Source organism: Solanum stenotomum, chromosome 10 (assembly GCF_019186545.1).
Source record: "Solanum stenotomum isolate F172 chromosome 10, ASM1918654v1, whole genome shotgun sequence".
NCBI classification, from domain to species: Eukaryota; Viridiplantae; Streptophyta; class Magnoliopsida; order Solanales; family Solanaceae; genus Solanum; species Solanum stenotomum.
In genome coordinates this window covers 24,881,239-24,906,786 of record NC_064291.1, presented here as the reverse complement: position 1 = coordinate 24,906,786, position 25,548 = coordinate 24,881,239, and the positions used below count along the sequence as shown (strand labels likewise).

Sequence of the window (25,548 nt, the reverse complement as noted above, 5' to 3'; positions counted from 1 at the left end):
CGCGTCGCGCCAGGCCCCCAACCCAGAAATTTCAGCAAGTTTATTTTCTCGTTTTCTCACCTTATTTCGCCTAAAATCGAATGGTTTCTTCCCCAAATCACTTAGAATCATTAAAACCCTCAATATACCATAGATTCAACTCAAAAACTCCACCGGAAACATACACCAAACCCACAAGAAACTTCAACAACACAACCACAAACTTCAACCAACACAACCATAAACTTCAACATGAACAATAACTAATAACTTCAACAACTTCAACAACAAATCCAATCTTTCCTCAATAATAAAAATGAGTTTTGTGTGTGGGGGAAAAGATCACCCAACACTAAAGACTCACATACCTTAATAGGGATCACCCCCGACGATACCACGACGATCTTCTTTCTTGATCTTCTCTTCTTCTTCTCTTCTTCACTCAAAACCCTCACTCTCACTCTTTTAAAAAATGGTAAAACTGATCAAAAACATCAGCCTAACACATATATATATCCACAATAAACGGCTAGGGAAAGGACTAAAATACCCTTACAAATTTCCAGACGGATTCCCTGCCAACTGCCCAACTTCCAAAGGGAATAACTCACTCATACGAACTCGGAATTGAGCAAACTCGGTGGCATTGGAAAGACCATTCCACGAGCTTCGCAAACATAACTGGAACTACTCCTAAATCAACCAGATCTAAGAGATATTACTACTCAAAGTTGGCCAAAACTCACTGCTTTCCACTTAGCCAAATTTCCAGATTTTTGAATTCCTTCCAAAAATAGTTAATTCCAATTCTAAGCCTCTTCATAGCTATTTCAAATTGTCGGATGTTACAGTAGGGATTGAAAATCAATATCACATAGGGATAATTATGCTTTTCTATAGTGATGAACATTCATGGATAGTCTGGGTCATCTTCATTGACAGTAATCTTCTCTTAATATCATAGTGTAACACCCTGGAAATTTTTTAAGCTAAAACTCGAACCATTCTTCGTAAGTAAGATTTTACCGAGGAATTTAAATTTTCTTAAGTGTTAAGGTCACAAGATGTAGCACCTTCAGTTCCAAAAAGAACTAAAGAGAATTCATTCAAGTCATACGTAAGTTCTTTCAAGTTTTGAGTCAATTTCAAACGACCATAACTTTTAGCACAGAATGAGTTAGGAGACCCATAAAATATCAAATGAAAGATCTCTGAGTCCCCTTTCCAACGCCACCGAGTTTGCAAAATTTAAAATTTGAATGAGGGAGATATGCCCGTTTGAGTTCAGCCTGCCCAGTTAAGGAAAGTTACCCAAATTAATGAGGGGTATTATAGTCTTTTCCCTACCCTTCCATCCTTCTTTCCGCGTGAGTACCCTCGAATCGTACCTATATTTTCTACTTGATATTCACAATTAAAATCTTCATTAATACTTGAGAGATCATGCCTATCCAAGTTATAACTCTTGAATTCATAATTCAAATTCAAGATGGAGTTAAGAGTAAAGTTTGAGAAAGTCCCTTTGAGTCTTTTCGAGGAGTCTTCTATAATTACTTTTAAATTGTTTCAAGACTCGAGTAAGTGAGTATGAGAATGAGGAAAATGTATTCGTGAGTCTACATTATCATTGAGATCCTTGAAGTCGAGTCGTTCATGCCCATAAATTCTGCCTGAACTCCATAATTTGAGTATCTTTGAAAGGAATAGTATCTTCAAGTTCTAAGTTCTTGAGTATTGAGTTCCTAATCCTTTTGAGATTATATTCCTAATTAAGGGACTACTACATGTTGCCCATGAAGGTCCTTGAGTTGAGTTGTTCATGCCCATAATTCTGCATGAACCCTATGAGTCGAACAGTCTCGAGTTCAGTAGTATCATTGAGTTTAGGAGTTGTTGAGTTTCGAGTATTGAGTTCTATATATGGGTATTGAAACCCTTGAATTGAGTTGTTCACGTCCATAATTTGGCATGAAACCTATTTTGAGAAGTCTTTTGCAATTATTTATAATTTGTTTTAAGACTTGAGTACTTGAGTAAGAGGATGAGGAGAGTTGAGTTTCATTTTTCAAATTGAATATATTCCCAAGAGTAAACGTTTTTACATTTAAGATGAGAGGAAACTTCAATTTCCAAATGAGTGCATGAGGAGTTTTTGATTATAATCTCTTTTAAGAGAAACCTTTTGAGTAATAATCGCAAAGTTAGAGGATAAGGAAATATTTATTTTCACATATGAACATGATTTATATTATTGGGAATAGTATTGAGCACCGATATAGGGGAGATTTCAGACAACTCACAGCCCCCATAAGCCATATAGCCAACATGGGTAGAAAGGGTCATACTTTTTAGAGGGTTCCTTATTACTTCTTAAGCATAGCTTAGTGGATCCACTTAGTTGAGGAGCTCTATACCCCGACAAGGTATAGTACAGTTCTGGCAGCGTGGGCAAAACGCTATATCATCACATAGCTCATAGTGATGGTTATCGGTTAGAGAATCTCCCAAATAAGAGTTATTTTTGTATTTTACATACAATTGAGTTTCTATCTATGGTTCTAAAACTTTCCATATATTGCATCTTTTATTGTTGCTTTATCCTTGAGTATCTTGAGTTGAGTATCTTAAGTTGATTATCTGAGTTGAGTTGAACTATGTTTCACTAAGTTGAGTATCTTATTATTGAGTTGGTCCCTATTTCATTGAGTTAAGTTGAACTATATTTCATTGAGTTGAGTATCTTACTATTGAGTTGAGTCCTATTTCTCTAAGTTGAGTTGAACTATGTTTCACTGAGTTGAGTATCTTATTATTGAGTTGAGTCCTATTCCTCTAGTTGAGTTGAACTATGTTTCACTGAGTTGAGTACCTTATTGTTGAGTTGAGCCCTATTTCATTGAGTTGAGTTAAGTTGAGTTGGGGGAGTTGAGAAGAGGTAAGTATGTTTCATTTCTATCAGTTCAAGCTTATGGTTATGCTTTAGAATTCCCCTTACACACTCGTACATTCCATGTACTAACGCCATTTGGCCTGCATCATTTCAAGATGCAGATACATGTATTCAGGATCATCAACAGACGTTTCGTTGAGGTCATGTGATATTCCAGTCAGCTTTGGTGATCCTTCTTTTATTCCAGAGGACTTCACCTTTACCTTACAGTTTAGTAGTTTTGAGATATCATGGGTCTTGTCTCGATATCCTTTTGTAATAGTATATGCATCATAGATAGACAAAGTTGAGTAGTTTTTAGTATGTACCTTCTTTGAGTTGTTTTTACAAACTCTAAGTTTATCTATTGAGTATTGTTCGGACTATTATAAAGTTGAGTATTTGAGTTTATTGAATTTAATTCAATTCTAAACTTATGTATGCTTAAGTTAGTCTTCTGCTTGTAGTCAGTCAGGATGAGGGTTTGCTTGGGGACCAACAATGGTTCTCGAGTGCCAGCTACGTCTAGGATGTAGGATTGGGGCGTGACACATAGCATCAATTCATTGAATCTACTTTCGGTCTCATCTATGTGCAAAAACTAAACAACCCAATACCTTATTATATTCTCTCTTACAATGCAGAAATAGGGCAAATAGATCTGACTCATTTCCTTTATTTTCAAGCAAGTTACAAATAACAAATCTAAATTGCTATTATCGAACTAATTACCCACTCCAATATATCTCTTTCGAGCATCAATCGGAAAATGAAAGTAGAAATTAAGTTTGCAACCTTAAGTCATAAGTTAACCACATGCTAATTAGCAAAAAATCATGTATGAACAACAACAAAACAGAACATAACACAATACAAACTATATTAAATCAACACCCAACCTCATGAATGCACCCCTAGATCTTGGGGTTTTAGCCACCCATCACAAAATGTAAAAAAATTGTACCTTGCATGAGAGCAGCCATGAGTAACATGAAATTAAGCAATTACAAGCAAACCACTTTGAATTCAATTGCAGTTTATCAATTTTAAGAGCAAAAGTTGAAAACCCCCAAAAACTATAAGTGTTCTTCACAAAGTAAAAATGTTTCTCTCTCTAAACTATTCATAACTTTTCTCACTACTTTTCTGACTTTTGGAACTCTCAGATCTCTTTTTTTCTCTCATTTTGGCTATTTATAGTTTCCCAAAATTTGGCCCAAAACTCAAAGCGTGACCTATCGGGCGACTTTAGTTGGGATTGCCTATCTCATTCGACTTGCTTAACTGATTGATTCTTCTTGAGCATTGATCAACCCAAAATTAAATTTAACTAGAAACCTAATCAATGATCCAATTAAAAGAAGAAAGAAATAAAAATAATTAAATATAAATAAATATTTTACAAAGAAAGAAATGAAAATAATTAAATATAAATAAGTTGAAATGTAAATAGTTAGGTGTACCAACTAATTGTAAATATACAATTAAAAAAGGACATGTGTCCAATTTTTTAGGTTTTCACTTTCCTTCAAGAGAGTGTGCACACTCTCGGGAGAGTTGGTAAAATAGTCACGCTCAAGACTTAATGTGACATTAAGTCACAAGTCTTGAAAAATTAGTGGTATAGCCACTAATTATGACATCATCCATGTGCCCTACTTGGGACATACAAAAGACTCTCCTAAGTTTTCATATCTCCACTTTGGTCCCTCCTTCTTTTCCAATAAATATGGAATAATATATCTATTTCCAATGTTTAAAATTATATTAGAAAAAAAAGTCCCCAACAAGTAGCTCGTTTTTGCTGCCGTTTTTGCCGATTTCGATGACTTTTCTGGTCATATTATCCATTTCAAAGGTAAAATCATCATCACCTCCTACTCCATTTTCATTTTTACTCCATTTTCTTTCAAAAATCAAGCTTCAAATTTATTTTTCCACCATTTTAGAAGCTTGAGAAATCTTCCATAATTACTTGATAACTCGTTTGTAGTTACATTTCAATAGTTTAAAAGAATTAAAATACGTTTCTCCATTGCATGAGTTGAATTTTGAACCTGATCTCATTCATTCACATTTTTGTACGGATTTCGTACCTCATCGATCGTTCAAGACTGATATTATAATCTAGTATCTATATTTGTAGTATATAATGGCAGTAGATGCATTTGTTGTTGCTGGTGGTGATTAAATGGGAGTATGGGAGGAGACTCCCAAAAGCTGAAATTTGAAATCTTTTACTAAGACGACAGTGCCCATTGCGTTGCGTCATAATGGTTTAAATGACAATATGATTGCAAGCGTAATTGAGACCGGTGAGTTAACTTGCGACCCAAATGACTTGGTGATTAGCTATCAAATGAATGGGAGGGGAAAAATACATTCCACATTCATAAAAAAATTATAGGCACGTGAGCTTGTACATGTTAGATATTGGTATTGATGGCTCTAGGCCTATATTGAGGATAAACGTCAATGCGAGGCCTCCAATTGAACCAACAAATTCATATAACGACGACAATAATTTCATTGGAAATGAAAGATTGGGTGATCATTCAAAGGAGAGCTTGGGTGATAATTCAAATAAGTGCTTGAGTAATCATTCAGTGAATATGCATGATGATCCACTTAATATGGAAAATCAGCCAATAGATGTGGAAGATCCCGAACCCGAATGTTGTGAAGAAATACAGGAAGAAAAGTAATTGGGATCACAATCCAACCATTCCTTCTCCTATGGAACTAATTTATGCATAAATCATACTTTCAGTAGCAAGAATGAGTTGCAATTGTTATTAGCCGAAGAGGCAACAAAGAAATCTTTTGATTTTGCTACTGTAAAGAGTTGTACTAAATACTTAAAGGTGAAATGTGTATCTCACAACTGTGCATGGATGTTGCGGGTGAGGAAATATGAGTGTTCGGATGGATTTCGTATCTACAAGTACATTGGCAAACATAGTTGTCGTGTTGAACATTCCAACAGTAGCCATAGAAAAATTTCAATCAAAGTCACTGCTTCACTTTGTGTAAATATGTATTGTTATGGAAAGGGTCCAAGTGTTAAAAAGATTCAAAGAGCTATGTTTAATTATTTTCGTTGTAGTCCAAGCTATTGGAAATATCAGAAGGGAGGTGTGGTTGCCAAAGAAATGGTCTGAAGGACAGTGGAGAACGGATATTCATGCTTAACAAATTTTTCCTACATGTTCGAGACTCTTAATGTTGATTCTAGTTATAATATCATGGTAAACAAGGATAGTCATAGGTTTATGTATTATTTCTTGGCCTTCGGTGCTTGCATTAGGGGATTCGCCCACATGAGAAAGGTAATTGCAGTCGATGGCACTCATTTACATGGTAAATACGGGGGAGTGTTGTTGAGCGTTGTTGCACAAGATACGAAGAATCATGTTTATCCAGTTGTCTTTTGTGTCGTGGACAAAGAAAATGATGGATCTTGGATATTCTTCTTTGAAAGGTTGAAGGAGATTATGGTCGATGAACAAAATTGTGCTTTATCTCTGATAGACACAAGAGCATCCCCAACAGTATTGTGAACGTTTACAATCATGCTCACCATGGATATTGTATGAGGCACCTTGGTGAAAATCTCCGCGTAAATCATCATTGTGGAGATTCCCTCTATCTTTACTATAATGCGGCAATGACTTATTCTTTGGAAGAGTTTAACAATCATTTTGTAGAATTCAAGAACAAATTCCCCACGGAAGTCGTCATCCCTGAGCATGATATTGGTTTTGAGAAGAGGAGCAGGAGACGTTTCCCTGGTAATGGATATGGTGTGATTACCACAAATATCGCTAAGTCACTCAATGCTATGTTGATATACGAAAGAGAGTATCCTGTGGCATCTATATTTAATTCGATTGCTAAGAGGTTTGGAGAATTATTTAGGGAGAGGCATGCATATATCCTCAAATCAATAGGTAATCAAATGGTGCCGCCTACCGAAAAAATCACAAGAAAAAAAATGATCGAGGCCGACTCTTTGTATATGGAGAACGTAACCGAGGATGACAATTAATTTACTATGTTCTGTGCAGATGTTACAATCAATGTAAACCTACTGGAAAAGTCATGTTCTTGTAGTGAATATGACTTGATCAAGATATCTTGTGCTCACACGATGGCCGCTTTGCGATCGAAGCATGGCAATGAGTATGGTATGAGCATCTATTTGTACTCTTTGACTTTGTATAAAGTTGAAGCATACCTTCTTGCGTACATGGATTCTATTAATGTTGTCCCTCTCAAGTCGCAATGGTGTGTGCCAGAAGAATTGCTTAATGTGAATATTTTTCTACCTCTTGTCGATATCAAGCTTGGAATAAAAAGAAGAAAACGTGTCAAAGGCATTGGTGAGAATTTCAAGAGCAAGAGAAGGAACAAATGTTCAATTTGTAAGAGAACCAGACACAAGAGAACTACATGTGTGAACAACAAATCTTAAACAAGCTTGATTAAATTTGTTTTTGTAATCAAGCTACTATTTTATTTTTTTTTTGGATGCTAGCATTTTGGTCAATTTAGTGTTAGCTATTATCGTAATTACTCATGATCTAATATAGATCAATCAAAAGATGACATACATTTTGTACGCTATCTATTAATATTTATTATCGAGTTCACTCATTCTCTATTAAGTTGTGTCTTATTAATATATGAAAATTCATGGTATTCGTGATGCAATGATTTTAATGCATGAATTAGAATGATTAAAGAAGGAAGTGCTCTAAAAAATTTGTCATGAGCTCAAGCTGTGTATTTTAATGCATGTGTATTATTATTATATGCATGCTTTTTTAATGCACCAAATCAAACTATCCATAAGAAATAATCTAAGTATAACCAACTCAAAAATGACTAATACAAACACTATTTGAAAATACACTCTACCAAACTACCCCTTAAAGAATTATTAAAAAATCAGATGTTACTGTTGAAAAAGTAGCAATTTGAACTTTTATTACAGTTGTAAAATTTGTATATCGAAATATTTACTGGTTGTCAAAATATATAGACCCCTTATACAATCGATGCATCTCTATGTGTGCGATGTATGTATGATCAATGAAATTTACACTTTGACATTAATAAGGTATATTCAGATTTATATCTATGTTAAAGCATTATCGATACTGCACCTACTAGAATATGACACTTATATATAGACCAAAACTACTAGAATTTAAAAAAGACAATAATTTAATTAATAATAAATTATATCTTTGAAATTTATCTAATTAAATAAGTTTAAACAAGTCATATGATCATGTAAGGGTCCACATAAATTGAGTATGTTGATTAGAGATGTACGAGGAAGAGTTGTGGTTCTACAATCAACATCCTTAGAACAATGTTTGAGGAAGTATAAGTATGTTGTAAGGATTTTACTTGTTCAACCACATCCTTAGAACATAAGCATATAATCATGTATGAGTCTACATAAATTGGGGGTGGCAATCAACAATGTGTGGTTGAACAAGTGATATCCTCACAACATACTTATACTTTCTCAAACATTGTTCTAAGGATGTTGATTGTACAACCACAACTCTTCCTCGTACATCTCTAATCACCACACCCTATTTATGTGGACCCTTAAATGATCATATGACTTGTTTAAACTTATTTAATTAGATAAATTCAAAAATATGATTTATTAATAATTAATTATTGTCTTTTTTAAATTCTACTAGTTTTGGTCTAAATGTAAGTGTCATATTCTAGTAGGTGCAATATCGATAATGCTTTAACATAAATATAAACTCGAATATACCTTACTAATGTCAGAGTGTAAATCTCATTGGTCATACATACTTCACACACATATAAATGCATCAATTGTATAAGGGTCTATATATTTTAACAACTAGTAAAATTTCAATATACAAATTTTACAATGGTAATAAAAATTCAAATAGCTACTTTTCAACGGTAATATTTAATTATTATTTTTGTATAAAAGGAAGGCAATCACTCATAAACAACTCAAACACCTCCATTTTTACAATGTCTCAATCATCTCAAACATCCAATGCAATTTTTTTTTACAATTGTCATTGTGGTAATTCAGCTACGTTGAAGAATCGTACACCGATACAAATCCTGGTCGACAACTCTTTAATTGTGCAGTTAGCATATGCTCTTTTTTTAGGTGGCTTGAAAATTAATCATCAACGAGTAGCCCATCAAATTTTCAAGGCGTTGCCAAATTTGAAATATTAAAAAGGCTACGAAAATCCGAAGAAAATAGAGATCTGTTAATGACTTTCTTAAAAGAAGCCGAAGAGTAGAGGAATCACTTGAAAGTGTTGCTAAAAGATGCTGAAAAGATAGAGATCAACTAAAAGAAAGGTTGATTTTGGCAAAAGAAAAAGAAAAACGCCTAAAAATTATATTGTGTGGTTTATTTTTTGTGTTTGCTTTTTGAAAATGTGTAACAGGAATGTAGTGTTGAATAAATAAAGTATTTCTCTACATTTATTGCTCTCTTATATCTTTTATTTTTGATCGATAATGTTATAGATTAACTGTGATAGAAATCTATAGTATTAGACATACAACTTTATTGTCGATAATTGACTACTAAATAATTTTATTCTATAATGGTAAGAAATTGAAGTTAAGCAAAATCACATACTATTAAAACATAGACTAATAAGAAATCTAAAAACCATTCATAATAAAACATGTTAAACTATCAGATGTACATTTTTCCCGTCAATATAGCAAAACAACAAACTACTTTAACCATTTTCTTAAAACCCAATTATTTCAAAAACTAATTGTCTTAAAAAATCAACTATCTCAAAAACCAATTGTCTTAAAAACCAGGGAAAAAACCAACCATCACAAAAATTAATTGTCTTCAAAAATCAACTATTTCAAAAACTGTTTTAAAACACCAATAACCACAAATGTCTTACTCATCACCATCAACCTCACCATTAAGCTCCATGACAATACCCATCACGCCCACTTCTTTTTCCTCTTCTACCACATCAGTGGCCAAACCTTCTTCTTCCAACTTTTCATCTTCTTCATTTTCTGTTATCTTCTCTTGTTGTTCTTTCTCTTCTTCTCCACTTGCTATGTGTTCCTCTTCATTTTCTTATTTTTTAATTCTCTTCCAGCTTCTCCTCTTCACTTTCTTCTTCTTTCTTTTCTTCTAGCTTCTCCTCTTCTTTTTCTTCATCATTCTCTTCCAGCTTCTCGTCTTCTCATCTTGTTCTTTCTCTTGTTCTTTCATCTCCTCTTCCTTCATCTCTTCTACAACTTCATCAACTTCTTCTGTAAAGCATTGATCAACTGCAACAAGATCATCATCTACTATAGGTAATGGAAGGATCTCATCGACTATTAGTGCTGGAAAGTTTTCATCATCTGCTGCAAGATCATGGGATAAGAATTCATACAAATAAATTATTTTATAGAATTAATATATAAATTTATCTACCTTTCTTTTTCTTGTTCTTTTAAGTTCTTCTTAATTTCTCCTCTCGTACATAAGCAACAATTTTCACCATTAGTTGCTCGAGGGATACAATACGCTCACACAAATTTTCATCCTTAGAAGTACTTGGTGTATTTTTCTATCCACTCGAAACAGAATTCTCACAAGGTTGATTATGATTTTCATCACTTAAATACTCATCCTCCACATTCTCTACTGCTGAAGTGAGGAAATCACACCTTTCAAATTTGCCTTTAAGGCATCGAGGACTGTATCCTTCACTTTGTTCATATATGGCTTTAATGTTGCCAAGTAATTCTTTTTATCTCACGGACAGTAGGTATGAGGTATGGGTGCACAATCTACAAAAAATATATATATACAAATATTACATGACATTCACTAATTTATAAATATTGCTAAATAATAATAAATATATTTATACCTTTGTACTTAAGTGAATCACCTTCGATAATATTATCATTTTTTGCGGTGTGCCATCTAAGTAAATGGGGAATGAATAGAGGAAAATCCAAGGACTTCTTGACATACTTTCCAAGATGAGGAAAAACCTCATATATCCAAACCTGAAATTAATAAAAGATCAAATAAATAAAGAGAGGCTATAAAATACTACACAGATATATAAGAACTTATCATAAATCAACTACATAATTGATAAGAAGTGCCAGAAATGCCCAAGGAAAGCCATACAGTGCATACAATGTATTTCCTCTTTCATTATACACTTCACTTTGCTTCTCAAATTGTCTTTATTCTTCAGATACGTCAATGTTAAATTAAAACTCTCTTCTCCCCACGAATAACTATTGAAGAAATCTAAATCATCCGCCATCTTAATATGGCTTGAATCCACAATGTTAGATCGATCATGGGCAAGCAAAATCGTGTGGACGAACAAAACCAAAGAGCACTTCAATTTCTGCTCCTTATTCAACTTGGCACCCTTGATCAAACGCATCAACTTTGTAGCAGTGATGTTCTTATTCTTGGTCACCTTGTAATAAAATTTCTCACCCTTTTCAAGAACTTTTTTCAGTTTTGAATCACAGGGGTATACTAAGCAATTCAGTCCCGTAATCAATGAATATTCTCTTAAGCCAAAACAAGCAGGCTTATCATTCACATAGAATCAAATATCATGTAATTTTTTTTGTCATTTTTCACACATCGCAACAATATATAATGGATCATATGTCCATTGAACTTGAAATGTTCTGAAATATGTCTCAAGTGTCTAAAACAAGTACCTTTAAAGTCTTCATAAATTTTTCCTTGAACTAGAAGATATCTAAAATCACGATAAAGAACCATCCTTACTCTTACAGAAATTGTTGCTCGAAAAGATCATATCTCATCCATCCATGTCTTTAAATCAAACGACTTATCAGAAATGTCTCTTGCACAAATTGGCAAAGTTAGGGGATCTTCACCCTCATCACTAGTTTGAGTATCTCTACTACTCTCCTCATCTTCACTATCACTTTTTTCATCACTAGAATCAACATCATCACTAGACTGGGCACTAATGTCCTTGTAATTGTCAATCTCGATCATTGTATCAGAATTTGAGCTTGACTCATGTTCTTCCACAACAATTTTTTTCTTTTTTGAAGCTTTGGAAACTTCTTAAGCCTTTATTTTCTTATTTTTAGAAGCATTAGGAACAAATCGTTTGATGATGCCGCCTCTAGTTTTAGCCATAATGTACTATATACAAGCAAAAACAAATTTGTCATATCAAAATATCGACCACTAGTCTATTAACACAATCAGAGCTTACAGTAAAAACACATGCAAAAGAAGTAGCAGTTCAAACAAAAATCGATAATGTCATTGACATAAACACCATTAAAATCGATCAATGTCATTGACATAAACACCATTAAAAATTTCAAATCACTAACATAAAATTTTCAAACAATTTCTATGCATTATCCAAAGCAAAACGTCATTAACAATGCATAATAAAAAACATGAACTAAAAAGGGTCAGATTTTTAAATGTTTAAGCAAAGATCTAAACTTCACTACACTACCGCAATTAAAAAATAAATCAAACAGGACTAAATTTTCTGGAAATATGATTAAACTTACCTGAGAGGAAGAAGATTGAACAAGATTCAACTGAACTTGGGGAACAAGATTGAACAAAAGAGACCTGATTCACTTCGTTTGAAATCTTCATAAACGAATATGAAATCTTACGTTTGTTTATGGTTTCAAGAATGGAAGATGAAAAGGTTGGTTCTTGGAGAAGGTGTTTTATGGAGGTTTATGTTATCGATAAAGCTGGTATATGAAGGATCAAAAGCCACATTGGAGAAGATGTTCTAAGAACTTCTGAGGTTTCATCGGAACAAAGTTTTCTAAGATTGAAGTTATTAATTTTTTTTATATGGGGATTGTACTTTATTTTGGAGGGATTAAATTTATTTAATATTTGGAGTGTTGGGAAGAAAATGATTTTATAAAACTTATATTTTATCCCCCAAGTTTGTAAAGTGATGTCCCTGACCCCACAACCCAACCCCATTTTTTCACTTTTTCTTAACCTAACCCTACAAAATAAATCAAAAATAAATTGAGTGTCTATGGACTAAAATAAGTTTTGTTGGTGGGTACAACACCAAATTATCTCCACACTCTCCCCGTCATGTCAACTTTTGGGGTATGTTTATTGTGTTTTAAAATAATTTAGGAGGTAATATGACTCTAGTTAAATATGGGTGTGTTACTGAGATTTTAGTCATACTTTAGGGAGATACTCATACATTATCCCTTTAAGATTCATAACATGTTTTTGTTAGTTTTAAATTGAGTCATAGTTAATTGATTGATTGTATTTTTCTATGTTGGGATAGAATTTTTTGATTTCTTTATTTGAAGATAAAATTAAGAAAAAGGTTGATGACTTGCTTAACTGATTGATTCTTCTTGAGCATTGATCAACCCAAATTTTTAAATTTAACTAGAAACCTAATTAAAGATACAAATCAATCTCGGAAGTCTCAATATTTCATGCAAAACGTACATCAATTCATAAAATCACTTTTTGAACTTAATAAAATCATTAAAATTCAAATTTGACCTTGTTAATTAAAAAAATAGAGTTTGGTCAATTTTTTTAATTTTCAACCTAAATTTATTTCCCTAAATGCATTAGATCATCTCAAAAATCATGTCATGCACTTCCCCAAATCTTAAATAAAAAAAGTCATATAGAAAAAGAAAGAAGATGAAAAGCAAAAAATGAAGGATGGTGACATAAAGACAGTATTTACTATATTTTGCCTTATTTTGTCTTTGTTTTCATATGAGACAGACCGTTAAGAAATCGCCCATGGCATTTTCCATTTTTGTTCCTTCCCACCTTTTATTCATCATCTTCTCCATTTCTTCCTTCATATTTACCGCTTTTCTAACCGACCAAAACTCTGCTTCAATATTCTCTCTTGTTCTGTTTCTTTTTGTCAAAATCGGGATGGCAAATCACGAAATTGACGAGGAGAAGAACCCTGCAATTCAATTGTATTGGTTAATTGGTGCTTTACTTGTTATTTTCTTTGCTATTTTACTCAGTAGTACTCTATACGATAACAGAAATACTGGCAAAAGTTGCATGTGTATTCAGGTTGTTTTTCTGCTTTAATCATAATCATTCAGCTCATATTATTGTTATTCATCACTTGCTTGGGATTATTTTACGCTTCGATGATGATGATATGAAGTTAGCATTTTTCAACTTCCATATCTCAACTATCAATGTCTATGTGACTTTCCTTTACCACTTATTTAACCAAACACACCTCAATTATTTGTTGTTCCCTTATCATACTTGAATGATGCTGATATTACATGTAGGAAAAGGGAACAACTTGTAATTTAGTTGTGTTTCAATAAGTGTTTGGTGATAGTTCTGCTAGAAAACTAGTACACTTGATAGTTCATGTATGGAACTTGAAAAACTGAGATACTTTAGGTGTGATTTTGATCATTCGCTCTTGTTTCTAAAAAAAATAATAATTGTGTCTGATTGGAGCACAATATATAGGTGATTCATATAGCATTCTCACATAGTATTGGATTGAGCTGTAGTAGATTGATTATGTTTCCCTATATTGAGATGTAACTTTCTGATTTCTCTGTTTGGAGGAAAAACTAAGAAAAGGATTTATGACTTGCTTAACTTTTTTACTTTTCTGAAACAGTAATATTTTACTATTTGTTCTAGTCCTACTTTTTAAGCTGAGATTTTTGTATTTTTTTGGACTGATGGATCACTAGTACATGAAATTCAGTCTTAAGAGTGATGACAAGTAGTACAAAATATGATTCTTTTTTTCCCTCTTAAATATATAGAAATGGATTTTCTCTGAGTTGGATTTTGCGATGGTGGAAATATTGTAGGGGGTAGGCAAGCATAGTAGTGGGGTTTTGAAGAAATGTTGCTGTGATTACCGGGTGGTGAGTCAACTTAACAAGGAAGTACTACATCCATTGCTCCAAGAACTTGTTAAAACACCATTTTTCAGATATTTCAAGGTATGCATTCAATCATGTCTCATGGAAAATATTTAGTATGCTCATGTACTTATCCGTGAGTTAAAACTGTTTGATCTGTCAATTGTAAATGCTGATATGTTCCTATCATGTAGAAATCATGTACTGGTTGTTAGTTCATGAATCACACTATCTGCAAGTGATGGTCGGTCTGGCTTCTCTACTTGGATATATAGCTTACTATTTATTATTGTGTACTCTGTGGTTTTCCATGTAACTTTCTGTAGAGAATAGCAGTAGAAAAGTATAAATCGGGAAGCCTTCTGCTAGCCCAAGATTGTTAACTATGATCGGAAGATTCAACTAAAGAAGAGGAAGTTAAAAAGGAGAACTTGTTTATGGAAGAAAACTCTTGAATTGTCTTTGTTTGGGGTGTTATTAGGTTGATTACAAATTTACAATACCATTCCCTATTTGTACTTACCTATGAATGGTTCTAGATACTACTAAATCTAGACTATTCCACGATTCTCTACAAAATCTAATTCATCTACAAAATCTACAAAAGGAACTTTCATCCATATAATAAGCCTCCTCATTTGATTTAGTGACGATCTGATGGTCAATTGCCTGTGAAGCCTCGACACCATAATAGGATCCACCACCAGATTCCCTTTCTAACTCTTCAATAAAATCTTTAGCAGCTTTAGAGCTTTCGAAAGTTGTATCGTCTGTCGCACCGCTGAAATTTGGCCTTCAAGGTCAGCTTCTCCATTTATTTGATCAACAGTTTCTCCATTTGCTTCCAATGTTTGGTCTAAGCAAACGATTAACCTTGTTATAGCTAACGATTGATCAGAGATTTCAACTTCTAATACATCTCCCTCGTTGCTTTCTCTAAAATTCTCACTGTTGGCATATATAGCCCTAAACACTGCTTGTTTAGAATCTACTTTCTTGATTTCTTAAATAGTAGCTATCAAATTACCAGTATGAACATCTTCGAAAGTTTCTTGATTCATACTGAAGACATCAGTGTCTTGCTTCTCCACGTGATTGATTGCATTATATTTTGAAACCCCAATCCACTCTCTTTCAAGGTTGATAGAAACCATAGCATCTATTCCTTGCACCTCAGCTACTAAAATCTTTTCCCAGCCTCTTCTTCTTCAGCAATTATTTAAGACATATTGCTCTCCTTGGCTCGGAAATATCTTTTTATGTGTCCTACTTTGCCACATCGATAGCATCTGGGAGGCTTCTTACCATAATAGTTAGAAAACTCTTCCTTATTTCCAGGCGAGCTTGAACCACCTGATAATCCAGAGTGCGACATATCTCTAGCTTTTCCTTTTAAGTTCGTCTTTTCGGCTACAAGAGCATTGCTTTTTGTTTTGACAAATACATCAGCTAATTGTGTGGCTAATAGCTCCTGTGACGATAACAAATTCTCAAATTCCTCCAAGGATGGCTGTTAAGCACATTTTTGAATCGATGTCACAAATGAACTATATTCAGGTTTCAAGCCACGAATGACTATTCTTCTCATTCGTGCTTCAGAAATAGCTTCCTCGGGATTCTATAAACATATCTCAAAACATTAGTTCTTAATATTTAAAAAATACTCGTCAATAGAAAGATTACCTTGAGTGGTGTTAGCCAATTCATTCTCCAATATCTGCAGTCGTGCTTCATTCTTTTGGTTGAAAAAACGATCAAGGGTCTTCCATATTTCATGAGTTGATTTACACTTTATAATATGATCAAATAAATCGGAGGAGATTGTCCTCTTCAGAATGAACTCCGCCTTTGGATTAATCTGCTTCCACTTCTTGTATGCGCTACAATTTCTCAGTCCATCAACAAGACTTGTGTTATTCACATTCACAACATCCCACAAATCCTCGCCTACATGGTATGATTTCATACATGTCTTCCATACCTTGTAATTGGACTGATTCAACAACTCCATCCCTAGTCAATTTACACGACCGCCAAAATCTATATACCCAAACTAGTTGAATCTACCACTAACCCGTTCTTGAATAAAATTCAAAAGCCAACGTATGACTATTACTCTGATACCAAGTAGAGAATAGCAGAAGAAAAGTGTAAATTGGAAAACCTTCTACTAGTCCAAGATCGTTAACTAAGATCGGAAGATTCAACTAAAGAAGAGGAAATTAGAAAGGAGAACTTGTTTATGGAAGAAGACTCTGGAATTGTCTTTTATTGGGTTGTTATTGGGTTGATTACAAATTTACAATACCATCCCCTATTTATACTTACCTATGGATGGTTCTAGAGACTACAAAATCTAGACTATTCCATGATTCTCTACAAATATCTAATTCCTCTAAAACATCCACAAGAAAAATCTAGTAACATTATCTTCTACTCTAGAATATCCAGATATTTCTACAAGATACTTATCCAAGTGACTACACTAGATTATTCTAGAAACTTCCTAAAAATCTAGGATTTTTTGTAGTTCCAAAAAATCAACTTTATAATTTCACACTTTATTGATAGTTTTCTTTTATAAGTATAGTGCACTGCTATGAAAGATCAGTGTTCTTTGTATCTTGACATCAAACTGCATTCAAGTATTTGATAGTCCTTGACTATTACTGGTGAAGTACTAACAAGAGGTGATCGAAGATAAGCTATGCTCTTTTGTGTAGAAGCCATATTGATAATTCACATCTTGCTTCTCTCTCACATATTATGTTGATTGATGGATCTATATTCTACAGATCTGTTTTGACATACAATAGACCCTTGTGGTTCGACTCTTCTTGAACCCTGCACATAGCAGGAGCTTAGTGCACCAGGGCTGCCCTTTCAAGTCTTCTGCTTATGGGAATTAATTGATCTTTCTTAGTTACTGATCCTCTGATATGGATTCCTAAATGCCAATTAACTAGTCCTATCCTTTGCTTCTAAATTTCCATCTTTATACTTTCTTTTCCATTCTTAAAGAAGGATTGTGATTCTCTTATAACTTAATGCACTTGATTTAATTTATAGTTTAATGACATAATCTCCGGTTCCAAAGAGAGTTACTGCAGCCTACTGTTTATGCTGTCGTCACTTGCTTCTTTCCTATTTTATACTGTCTCATAATTCACTGCTCATATTTCTGATATTCTTACTTGCCATTGTTAACCCAGTTCCATTTTTGTCCTATTTATTTTACGTTTTCAGGTTAAGTTGTGGTGTGATTGTCCATTCTGGATAGATGATGGCAAGTGCCATTTATGAGACTGCAGTGTATGTGAATGCCCAGAAAAAGAATTTCCTGAGCCATTTAAGGCACAAAGTCATCAATATTCTTCAAGTAATCTTGTCTGTCTAGAAGAAAATCCCGAGGGAACTGTTGATCGTACAATAGACTCCAAAACATTCAAAGGCTGGGTGGAAGTGGACAATCCATGGACTAATGATGATGAGACAGATAATGGTTGTTAACTTTCTATGGTTATGTATATAGCTCCAATCCTGCCCACCCAAAAGGGGTGTGTGTATTTTTTTTCAGAAGGAGACCACCAGAAAAGAAAAAAAATATATTTTATCTTAAATCCCTTTTTTATTTCTTTAACGATTTGAATAGTTTCTTCATACAGAAATACTAGTGAATATATTCTCTGAAATTGAGCAGGATTGATATTGTTTTCTTACTTTCAGCTGAAATGACATATGTTAATCTCCAATTGAACCCTGAACGATACACTGGATACAGTGGTCCATATGCTAAAAGAATATGGGATGCCATTTATCTAGATAACTGCCCAAAATGTAAGCTGGTTCATTCATTTATCTTCATCTCTGAACTTCTTAATTCTTTCCGTATGGAACTGTTCAACTTCTATATCTCCTCTGTCGTTCTTTTCCTGGCTATCTTTGAGTGGCTACTTAAATGGATATGAGAAACATGCATAGGTGAGCTGGTACCTATAAGATTATAGGAGTACTAGTTTCCTTTGATTTATATAATGCCTGCATAGTTTGTTGTGCTTAGTCACATGCTGACCAATACTTCCCATCACCATTCAGCTATTGCATTTGTTTTTCTCGTCGCTAGTCATATGTGTAGAACCAATTTCGGGAATGGGCACAATATGAAAGATCTTTTAGATGCACATATTCCTCCGGGGACTTTTGAAGTTCAGATGAATCACGTTGATCATAATTGTTTTAAAACTTCGTTTGCAGTATCAGAATTTGTTAAATCTTCTGTTTGTTACAAACCTACATTACAGTGTGGCTCTTTATAATGTGGTTGATGAAGAAGATTTGACATTTTTGAAGTAATGGGTGTAAGAAACGTTTTCTTGGAATCCCATTAAATCTACTTTTTACTTTCATTTTAAAGTGCATCTAGAAATGTGACAAGAGAAGGAATGGGCTGCCTTGTTCTTTATGGATTCCAGCTTTACCACATCAAATTTTGATAAAGGTCTCCAAAATTAGAACTTGTTACCAGATTCCTCTTCAGAATCTACGACATCTCAATAACATCATATTTGCAAAAATTTTAAGTATGAATAGTTTTGCTTGTTCTACATTTTTTTTCAACTTCTTTCTTTGTACATGACTTTGGGAAGATTTCTAATTGTTTTGCATCAGCTTTTGAAGTGTTAAATATCTGTTATATGATCTGCAGATCTAGCTGGAGAGATTTGCCCCGAGAAAAATATATTGTATAAATTAATATCTGGCCTTCACTCCTCAATTTCTATTCATATAGCAGCTGATTACTTGCTTGATGAAGCATTAAACACGGTATTATGATCTTGCTACTTCCATTTTTTTGGTCATGTATTTTCTATCTACTATCTAGTGTTAACTGGAGCCAAGATGAATTTTCATTGTCTTAAGAACAGTAAAACACATCAGAACATCCTGTCACATATATAGGCTGTTGAAGAAATGATCACATGTTTATAGCCAATAGTTATTTCCTGAGGTTGTACAATAGTAGCATCCTTGTGCAATGATAATTGTCAAACTGACACTATTCCCTATTTTCTTCTGGCTTTCCTCTGATTCAGTGGGGACGGAATCTTACTTTGATGTATGACCGTGTCTTAAAATTCCCAGACCGTGTTGACAACCTATACTTCACTTTCCTATTTGTGCTCCGTGCGGTTACCAAAGTGAGTATTTTAATCAATATGCTTGCTTGACCCCACCCCCCTAATGGGAGAGGAGCAGCAACAGAAGTGTTGCTTGCACTCTCTAAAAATGATGTCTAACCCCTGTCGGCTGCCAGATTTTCTAAAAGTGCACTACTTTTGGAAGATCTTACATGCACCTGTCAGCATTTTAACTGATTTCATATTTTTGCAGGCAGCAAACTACTTGGACAAGGCTTCATATGATACTGGAAACCCTGAGGATGACCTGAAAACACAATCTTGGATTGAGCAATTGGTTTACCATCCCAAACTGAAATTTGCATGTCCTTTACCTTTTAATGAGGTGAGGTTGTGGAAAGGTAAAGGCGAGCCTGACCTGATGCAGCAAATTCAAAAGCAGTTCAGAAATATCAGGTTCTCTATCAATATCCTGGTTGATTGATACTTCTCTAGAATAGACTTCTTCTACGTGTGTTTCAAAATAATGCACCACCTCGAGAAATTGTTTACACCTTTTTTCCCTCCCTCTTTTGAATCTTAATGGTTCTCCTCTTTTATTGAACATATATAAATGAAAAACATAATGAGGAAAATAATCCAGTTCTTAATATCATCTTACTTCCTCTCATCTGTTATTGTTGAATTAGTGTTATTTGTTCGTGAGCATGACCATACATGTTACTTGATTCATGTTTGTTTGGAATGTAGTTTTTCCTTCTAGATACATTAGCTACCAAGATGAACAATTGTACTAGTATCTTCTGCTTGGACATCTTGGTGTTATACCATCAATTAACAAATTCTTTATGGTACCTGACCAAAATTGTAGTGCATTGATGGACTGCATTGGATGTGAAAAGTGTCGTCTTTGGGGAAAGCTTCAGTTTCTTGGTCTTGGTACTGCATTAAAGATCCTATTTTCCGTCAATTCTCAGGAACATTTACATAAAATGGTAAGCCTTCCACAGATGAATGACCTGCATTAGCCTCATCTAAAACAACTTCCAGTTTATTCTGTTTTATATGAATTAATGGCTAACATTTGGTATCTTCCTCGTTGACTTTTGCCATAGATCATAATATGGGTGCTGCTAGTTTTGGTTCATTTAGGTTGCTTAATGTGTTCATAAATATGCGTTCATTAGATTTTCTTACAAGTCCAAAAGAAAAGGAGAGAGATCTAAATTTTCGTCATGTATTTCTGCATCTTCCATTTGACTTTCTTCTTAGTTCATTACTTGCTGCTTAACCAAATTGACTGATGGGGGCCTTTGTTTTCTGTTTTGTATATTTTTTCAGTTTCAGTTTCAACAGAATGAAGTTATTGCATTGATTAACTTACTGAATCGGCTTTCAGAATCCATTATGCTTGTACATGAAATGTGGCCTTCCCTAGAAAAGGTTATGGGAAAACAAGTTTCTACACCTAGTGACCAACCATCGATGACAGGGGGTCATGTATAAGTATCACAGTGGAGGCAACTCTGGTTTGCACGCAGGTGTTATTTTCCTGTTTATTTTAATGTGGTGAAATGTAAATTATGATTAGAAACTTGTAAGTCTTTGCTCTAACTTTGAGACGAAGTTATCTTCCTCATGTACGAGTTAACGTTAGAAGTTTTCTTGTGGTACCGATAAGAACAAGAAGTTTCTTGTGTCTAATGACTGCGACCACATCAGGATATGAAGCTTGTGAACTGTTTGAGGTACTTTCTCTTTTTTTATTGGTTAATTGGATGCATATTATATATAGCAACGTTTCTGGTGCACTACCATTCATAGTACAGTAGTCAACTATATTATTAGTAATATTATGATCCTTATCACATCTAGCAAATATAGTTCCCGAGATGTCTGCCCAGACAACATCCATGACAAATATGGGGGGAACTACCAAAATGTTAGGCTTTTCAAAACATCTTCCTTTGGACCTTTCCTTGGCCAGCGGATCAGCAACTCTATTTTGCAATCTGTACTCGTGCCTTATTAGTGGGTTGCCCAGCCTCGTCATCAACAATATGCATTGAGAAATAATTGGGTTATAGGTTAGATGGTTATTGGTGATCATGTTTATTGCTTCCTGATCGAGTATGTGAAAACTTCCAGGAGCATGAGATTGTGATCAGCAGCAGCAGTAAAGCCCTGTTTGATGGCAATGATTTCAACCATGGTGTTTGTAGTATGGTAAATGTTGCTGCTGTAGCCAATAACCCAGTCTCCCTGATTGTTTCTAAAGATGCCCCTAGTGCCCCCCCCCCCCCCCCCATCCAAGATTGCCAAGGCANTAGTGCCCCCCCCCTCCCCCCCATCCAAGATTGCCAAGGCAGACCCATCATTGTTCAGTTTGTAGTAACCTCTCCTAGGAGGATTCCACTTCATGTGGATTCTTTGGTTGATAGGAGCAGAAACATTGCTTCTATGTGGATGGTACTCATGACAAGGACGATGTTATTTTTGTGGTTGAAAAGGTTATTATTGCGATTTAAACAAATATTCAAAAAGCAAAAAAGGGAGGATGTTTTCCCAAGTCTTCCCCACTAAACGTGTTAGCATCAATAGAGTGGCGAGTGGGAGTTTATTGGACTAGGTTTGACGCAAGCCGAGTTCATCAAAACCTTACACACAAAGTGTAACACCCCGGAACATTTTTGAGCTAAGACTCGAACCACCCTTCGTTGTGAGTAGGATTTTACCAAGGAATTTAAGTTTTCTTAAGTATTAAGGTCACTAGATGTAGTTCCTTCAGTTCCAAAAAGAACTAAAGAGAATTCATTCAAGTTATTCGCAAGTTCTTTTAAGTCTTGGGTCAACTTCAAACGACCATAACTTTTAGTACATGATGAGTTAGGTGGCCCATAAGATATCAATTTAAAGTTCTTTGAATTATCTTTCCAACACCACCGAGTTTGCTATGTTTCGAGTTTGAATGAGTGAGATATGCCCTTATGAAGTCAGGCTGTCCAGTTAAGGAAAGTTACCCGAAAATAGTGAGGGGTATTTTGGTCTTTTTCTTACCCAATCAGATTTAATTCATTTTTAGTAAGGTTTTAGGGGCCTAAACTGATTTATTTCAGTTTTATAATCCCAATCTACGCTTAGAGACGAGAGGGAGTTGCCGGATGGTAAGCACCCCTCACTTCCAACCCAAAGGTTGCGAGTTCGAGTCACCAAGGGAGCAAAAGGGGTGGGAGCTCCTAGGGAGGGTAAAAAAAAAATAAAAAAAATAAAAATCTACGCTTAGAGTTTTAGTTGAGAGTTCAAGAAAAGAAAAGAAGAGACAGAGGAGAAAAGAGGAAACGATCAAAGCGTTTGTCGAGATTCTTGAGTTTTGTTGCGGATTTTCGCCATGGGTTTGATACCAAAGAGGTATGTAAGTTTCTCATAGTGTTGGGTTCGTTTACCCACACACCAATCATGTTATTTTCAGCAAAGTTTCGTTCTTGAAGTTGAAGAATTTGAGTTCTTGAAAGTATTGTTTCCGCTCTTGAATTAGGATGTGTTTGATGAATTCTTGAGATAAAAGTTAGTGAATTGAGGTGGTTTGGAGTAGATTTTCATGTACATAAGTTGAGTATTTGAATCTAAGTGATTGGAAAAGAAACCATTCGATTCTAGGCGAATTAAGGTAGAAAAATGTGTAAGAAAAGATCGGGCAGGATTTAAGGAACAGGTCCGTGTCGTGGACTTGTTACCCCAGTGATATTTCTCTCTCCGCGTCACAAAGAGAACGCGGACTCCACAGTTTCAAAAATTATTTCGCGACCAAATATTATAATTAATCTCCGCGTCGCGGACTTGCTCCCCAAATAGTGTTTTTCAACCGTTTCTCATGATTAACTATCTAAAACACTTTTAATCATCACGATATCTTTCCTATCATAAATCATAACCTTGAATTCATAATTCAAAGTCAAGGTAGAGTTAAGAGTTAAAGACTTGAGAGTTCTTTCAAACATTTTGAGAAAGTCCCTTTGAGTCTTTTGAGGAATCTTCTACAATTTCTAAAAACTTGTTTCAAGACTCGAACAAGTGGGTATGAGAATGTATTCACGAGTCTACATTATCATCACGAGATCCTTCATATCATGAATCATAACTCTTGAATCCATAATTCAATTCAAGAGAGAGTTAAGAGTAGAGTTTAAGAAAGTCTTTGAGTTCAATTGTGAATCCTTTGAGATCAACTATCAATTTCAGCTAAGTTTTGAGGAAGTAAGTATGAGAATAAGAATATTCATATACATGAGTTCCATATTATTATGTAGACCCTTGAGTTGAGTCGTTCATACCCATAAATTCCGCATGAACTCCCTAAGTTGAGTATCTTTGAGAGGAGTAGTATTCTCAAGTTCTAAGTCTTCAGTATTGAGTTCCTAACCCTTTTGAGTTGAGTTGTTCATGCCCACAATTCCACATTAACCTTATGAGTTGAGCATTCTTGAGATGAGTAGTATCATGAAGTCCTTGAGTTGAGTTGTTCATGCCCATAATTCCGCATGAACCCTCTAAGTTGAGTATTCTTGGAATGAGTAGTATCATTGAAGTTATTGAGTTCTGAGTTGTTGAGTTCCGAGTATTGAGTTCTATGTATGGTTATTGAAAACCTTGAATTGAGTCATTCACGTCCATAATTCGGCATGAACCTTACTTTGAGAAGTCTTTTACAAATTTTTCTAAACTTGTTTTAAGACCTGAGTTCTTGAGTATGAGAAGAGTTAAGCTTCATATTTCAAAATGAGTATACAGGAACTAAGTATTTCGAAGAGTAAATATTTTCACGTTTAAAAGAGGAGGAAACTGAGATTTCCCAAAAGAATTTAAGAGGAGTTTTTGAGTACTATCTCTTTTCAGAGAAATACTTTGAGTAATAATCTCAAACCGGAGGAACAGTTATGTTTTTAAACATATGAGCTACGTAAATTTTGGGAGTAGTATTGAGCACCGAGTATGGGGGAGAGTTCAGATAACTCACAGCCCTTATAAACCATGTAGACAACGTGGGTAGAAAGAGTCATACTTTTTGGATGATTCCTTAATGCTTTTTAGCATAGACTAGTGGATCCACTTAGTGAGTAGGTCTTATACCCTGGCAAAGTATAGGACAGTTCTGGCAGCGTGGGTGAGACGTTGTATCATCACATAGCTCATAGTGATGCTTGCCGGTTAGAGAATCTCCCACAAAGTTATTTTTTGTATTTTTATATACAAACTGAGTTATTATTGTATTCTTCAGTACATTGAGTTGCTATATTCTGTTTTAAAATCTTTCCATATATTGCATGTTTTATTGCTACTTTATCTTGAGTTGAATATCCAGAGTTGAGTATCTAGAGTTGAGTATCTTGAATAGAGTATCTTATCCTTGAGTACTTCTGAGTTGAGTATCTTATCCTTGAGTACTTTTGAGTTGAGTATGTTTTAGTACCTTTGAGTATCCTTGAGTATTCCTTGGGTTGAGTTGAGTTGAGTTAAGTTGAGTTTGAGAAGAGGTAAGTA

General features: G+C 34.5%; 2 protein-coding genes across 2 annotated transcripts; both read left to right on the top strand.

The window, feature by feature from the left end:
• The first annotated feature begins 6,575 nt into the window (after positions 1 to 6,575).
• On the top strand, positions 6,576 to 7,382 carry LOC125842840 (uncharacterized). Its single transcript, XM_049522136.1, has 2 exons — positions 6,576 to 6,858; positions 6,976 to 7,382. The coding sequence occupies exons 1-2, from the start codon at positions 6,576 to 6,578 to the stop codon at positions 7,380 to 7,382; spliced, it is 690 nt and encodes a 229-aa protein (XP_049378093.1).
• A 6,440-nt stretch (positions 7,383 to 13,822) lies between these two features.
• On the top strand, positions 13,823 to 21,688 carry LOC125842082 (endoplasmic reticulum oxidoreductin-1-like). The gene is made up of 9 exons (XM_049521289.1): positions 13,823 to 14,042; positions 14,819 to 14,953; positions 18,119 to 18,374; positions 18,599 to 18,709; positions 19,578 to 19,696; positions 19,966 to 20,070; positions 20,264 to 20,466; positions 20,882 to 21,005; positions 21,352 to 21,688. Exons 4-9 carry the CDS (start codon positions 18,604 to 18,606, stop codon positions 21,514 to 21,516), a joined length of 822 nt encoding a protein of 273 aa, XP_049377246.1. The 5' UTR covers positions 13,823 to 14,042; positions 14,819 to 14,953; positions 18,119 to 18,374; positions 18,599 to 18,603; the 3' UTR covers positions 21,517 to 21,688.
• Positions 21,689 to 25,548: the final 3,860 nt, after the last annotated feature.

Coding starts and splice junctions, on each gene's coding strand:
- LOC125842840 (XM_049522136.1), top strand. CDS start 6,576: ATGACTTATTCTTTGGAAGAGTTTAACAATCATTTTGTAGAATTCAAG. Junction 6,859..6,975: donor ATATATCCTCAAATCAATAG/GTAATCAAATGG, acceptor TGTTCTGTGCAG/ATGTTACAATCAATGTAAAC.
- LOC125842082 (XM_049521289.1), top strand. CDS start 18,604: ATGACATATGTTAATCTCCAATTGAACCCTGAACGATACACTGGATAC. Junction 19,697..19,965: donor TTGATGAAGCATTAAACACG/GTATTATGATCT, acceptor CCTCTGATTCAG/TGGGGACGGAATCTTACTTT. Junction 21,006..21,351: donor AGGAACATTTACATAAAATG/GTAAGCCTTCCA, acceptor ATATTTTTTCAG/TTTCAGTTTCAACAGAATGA.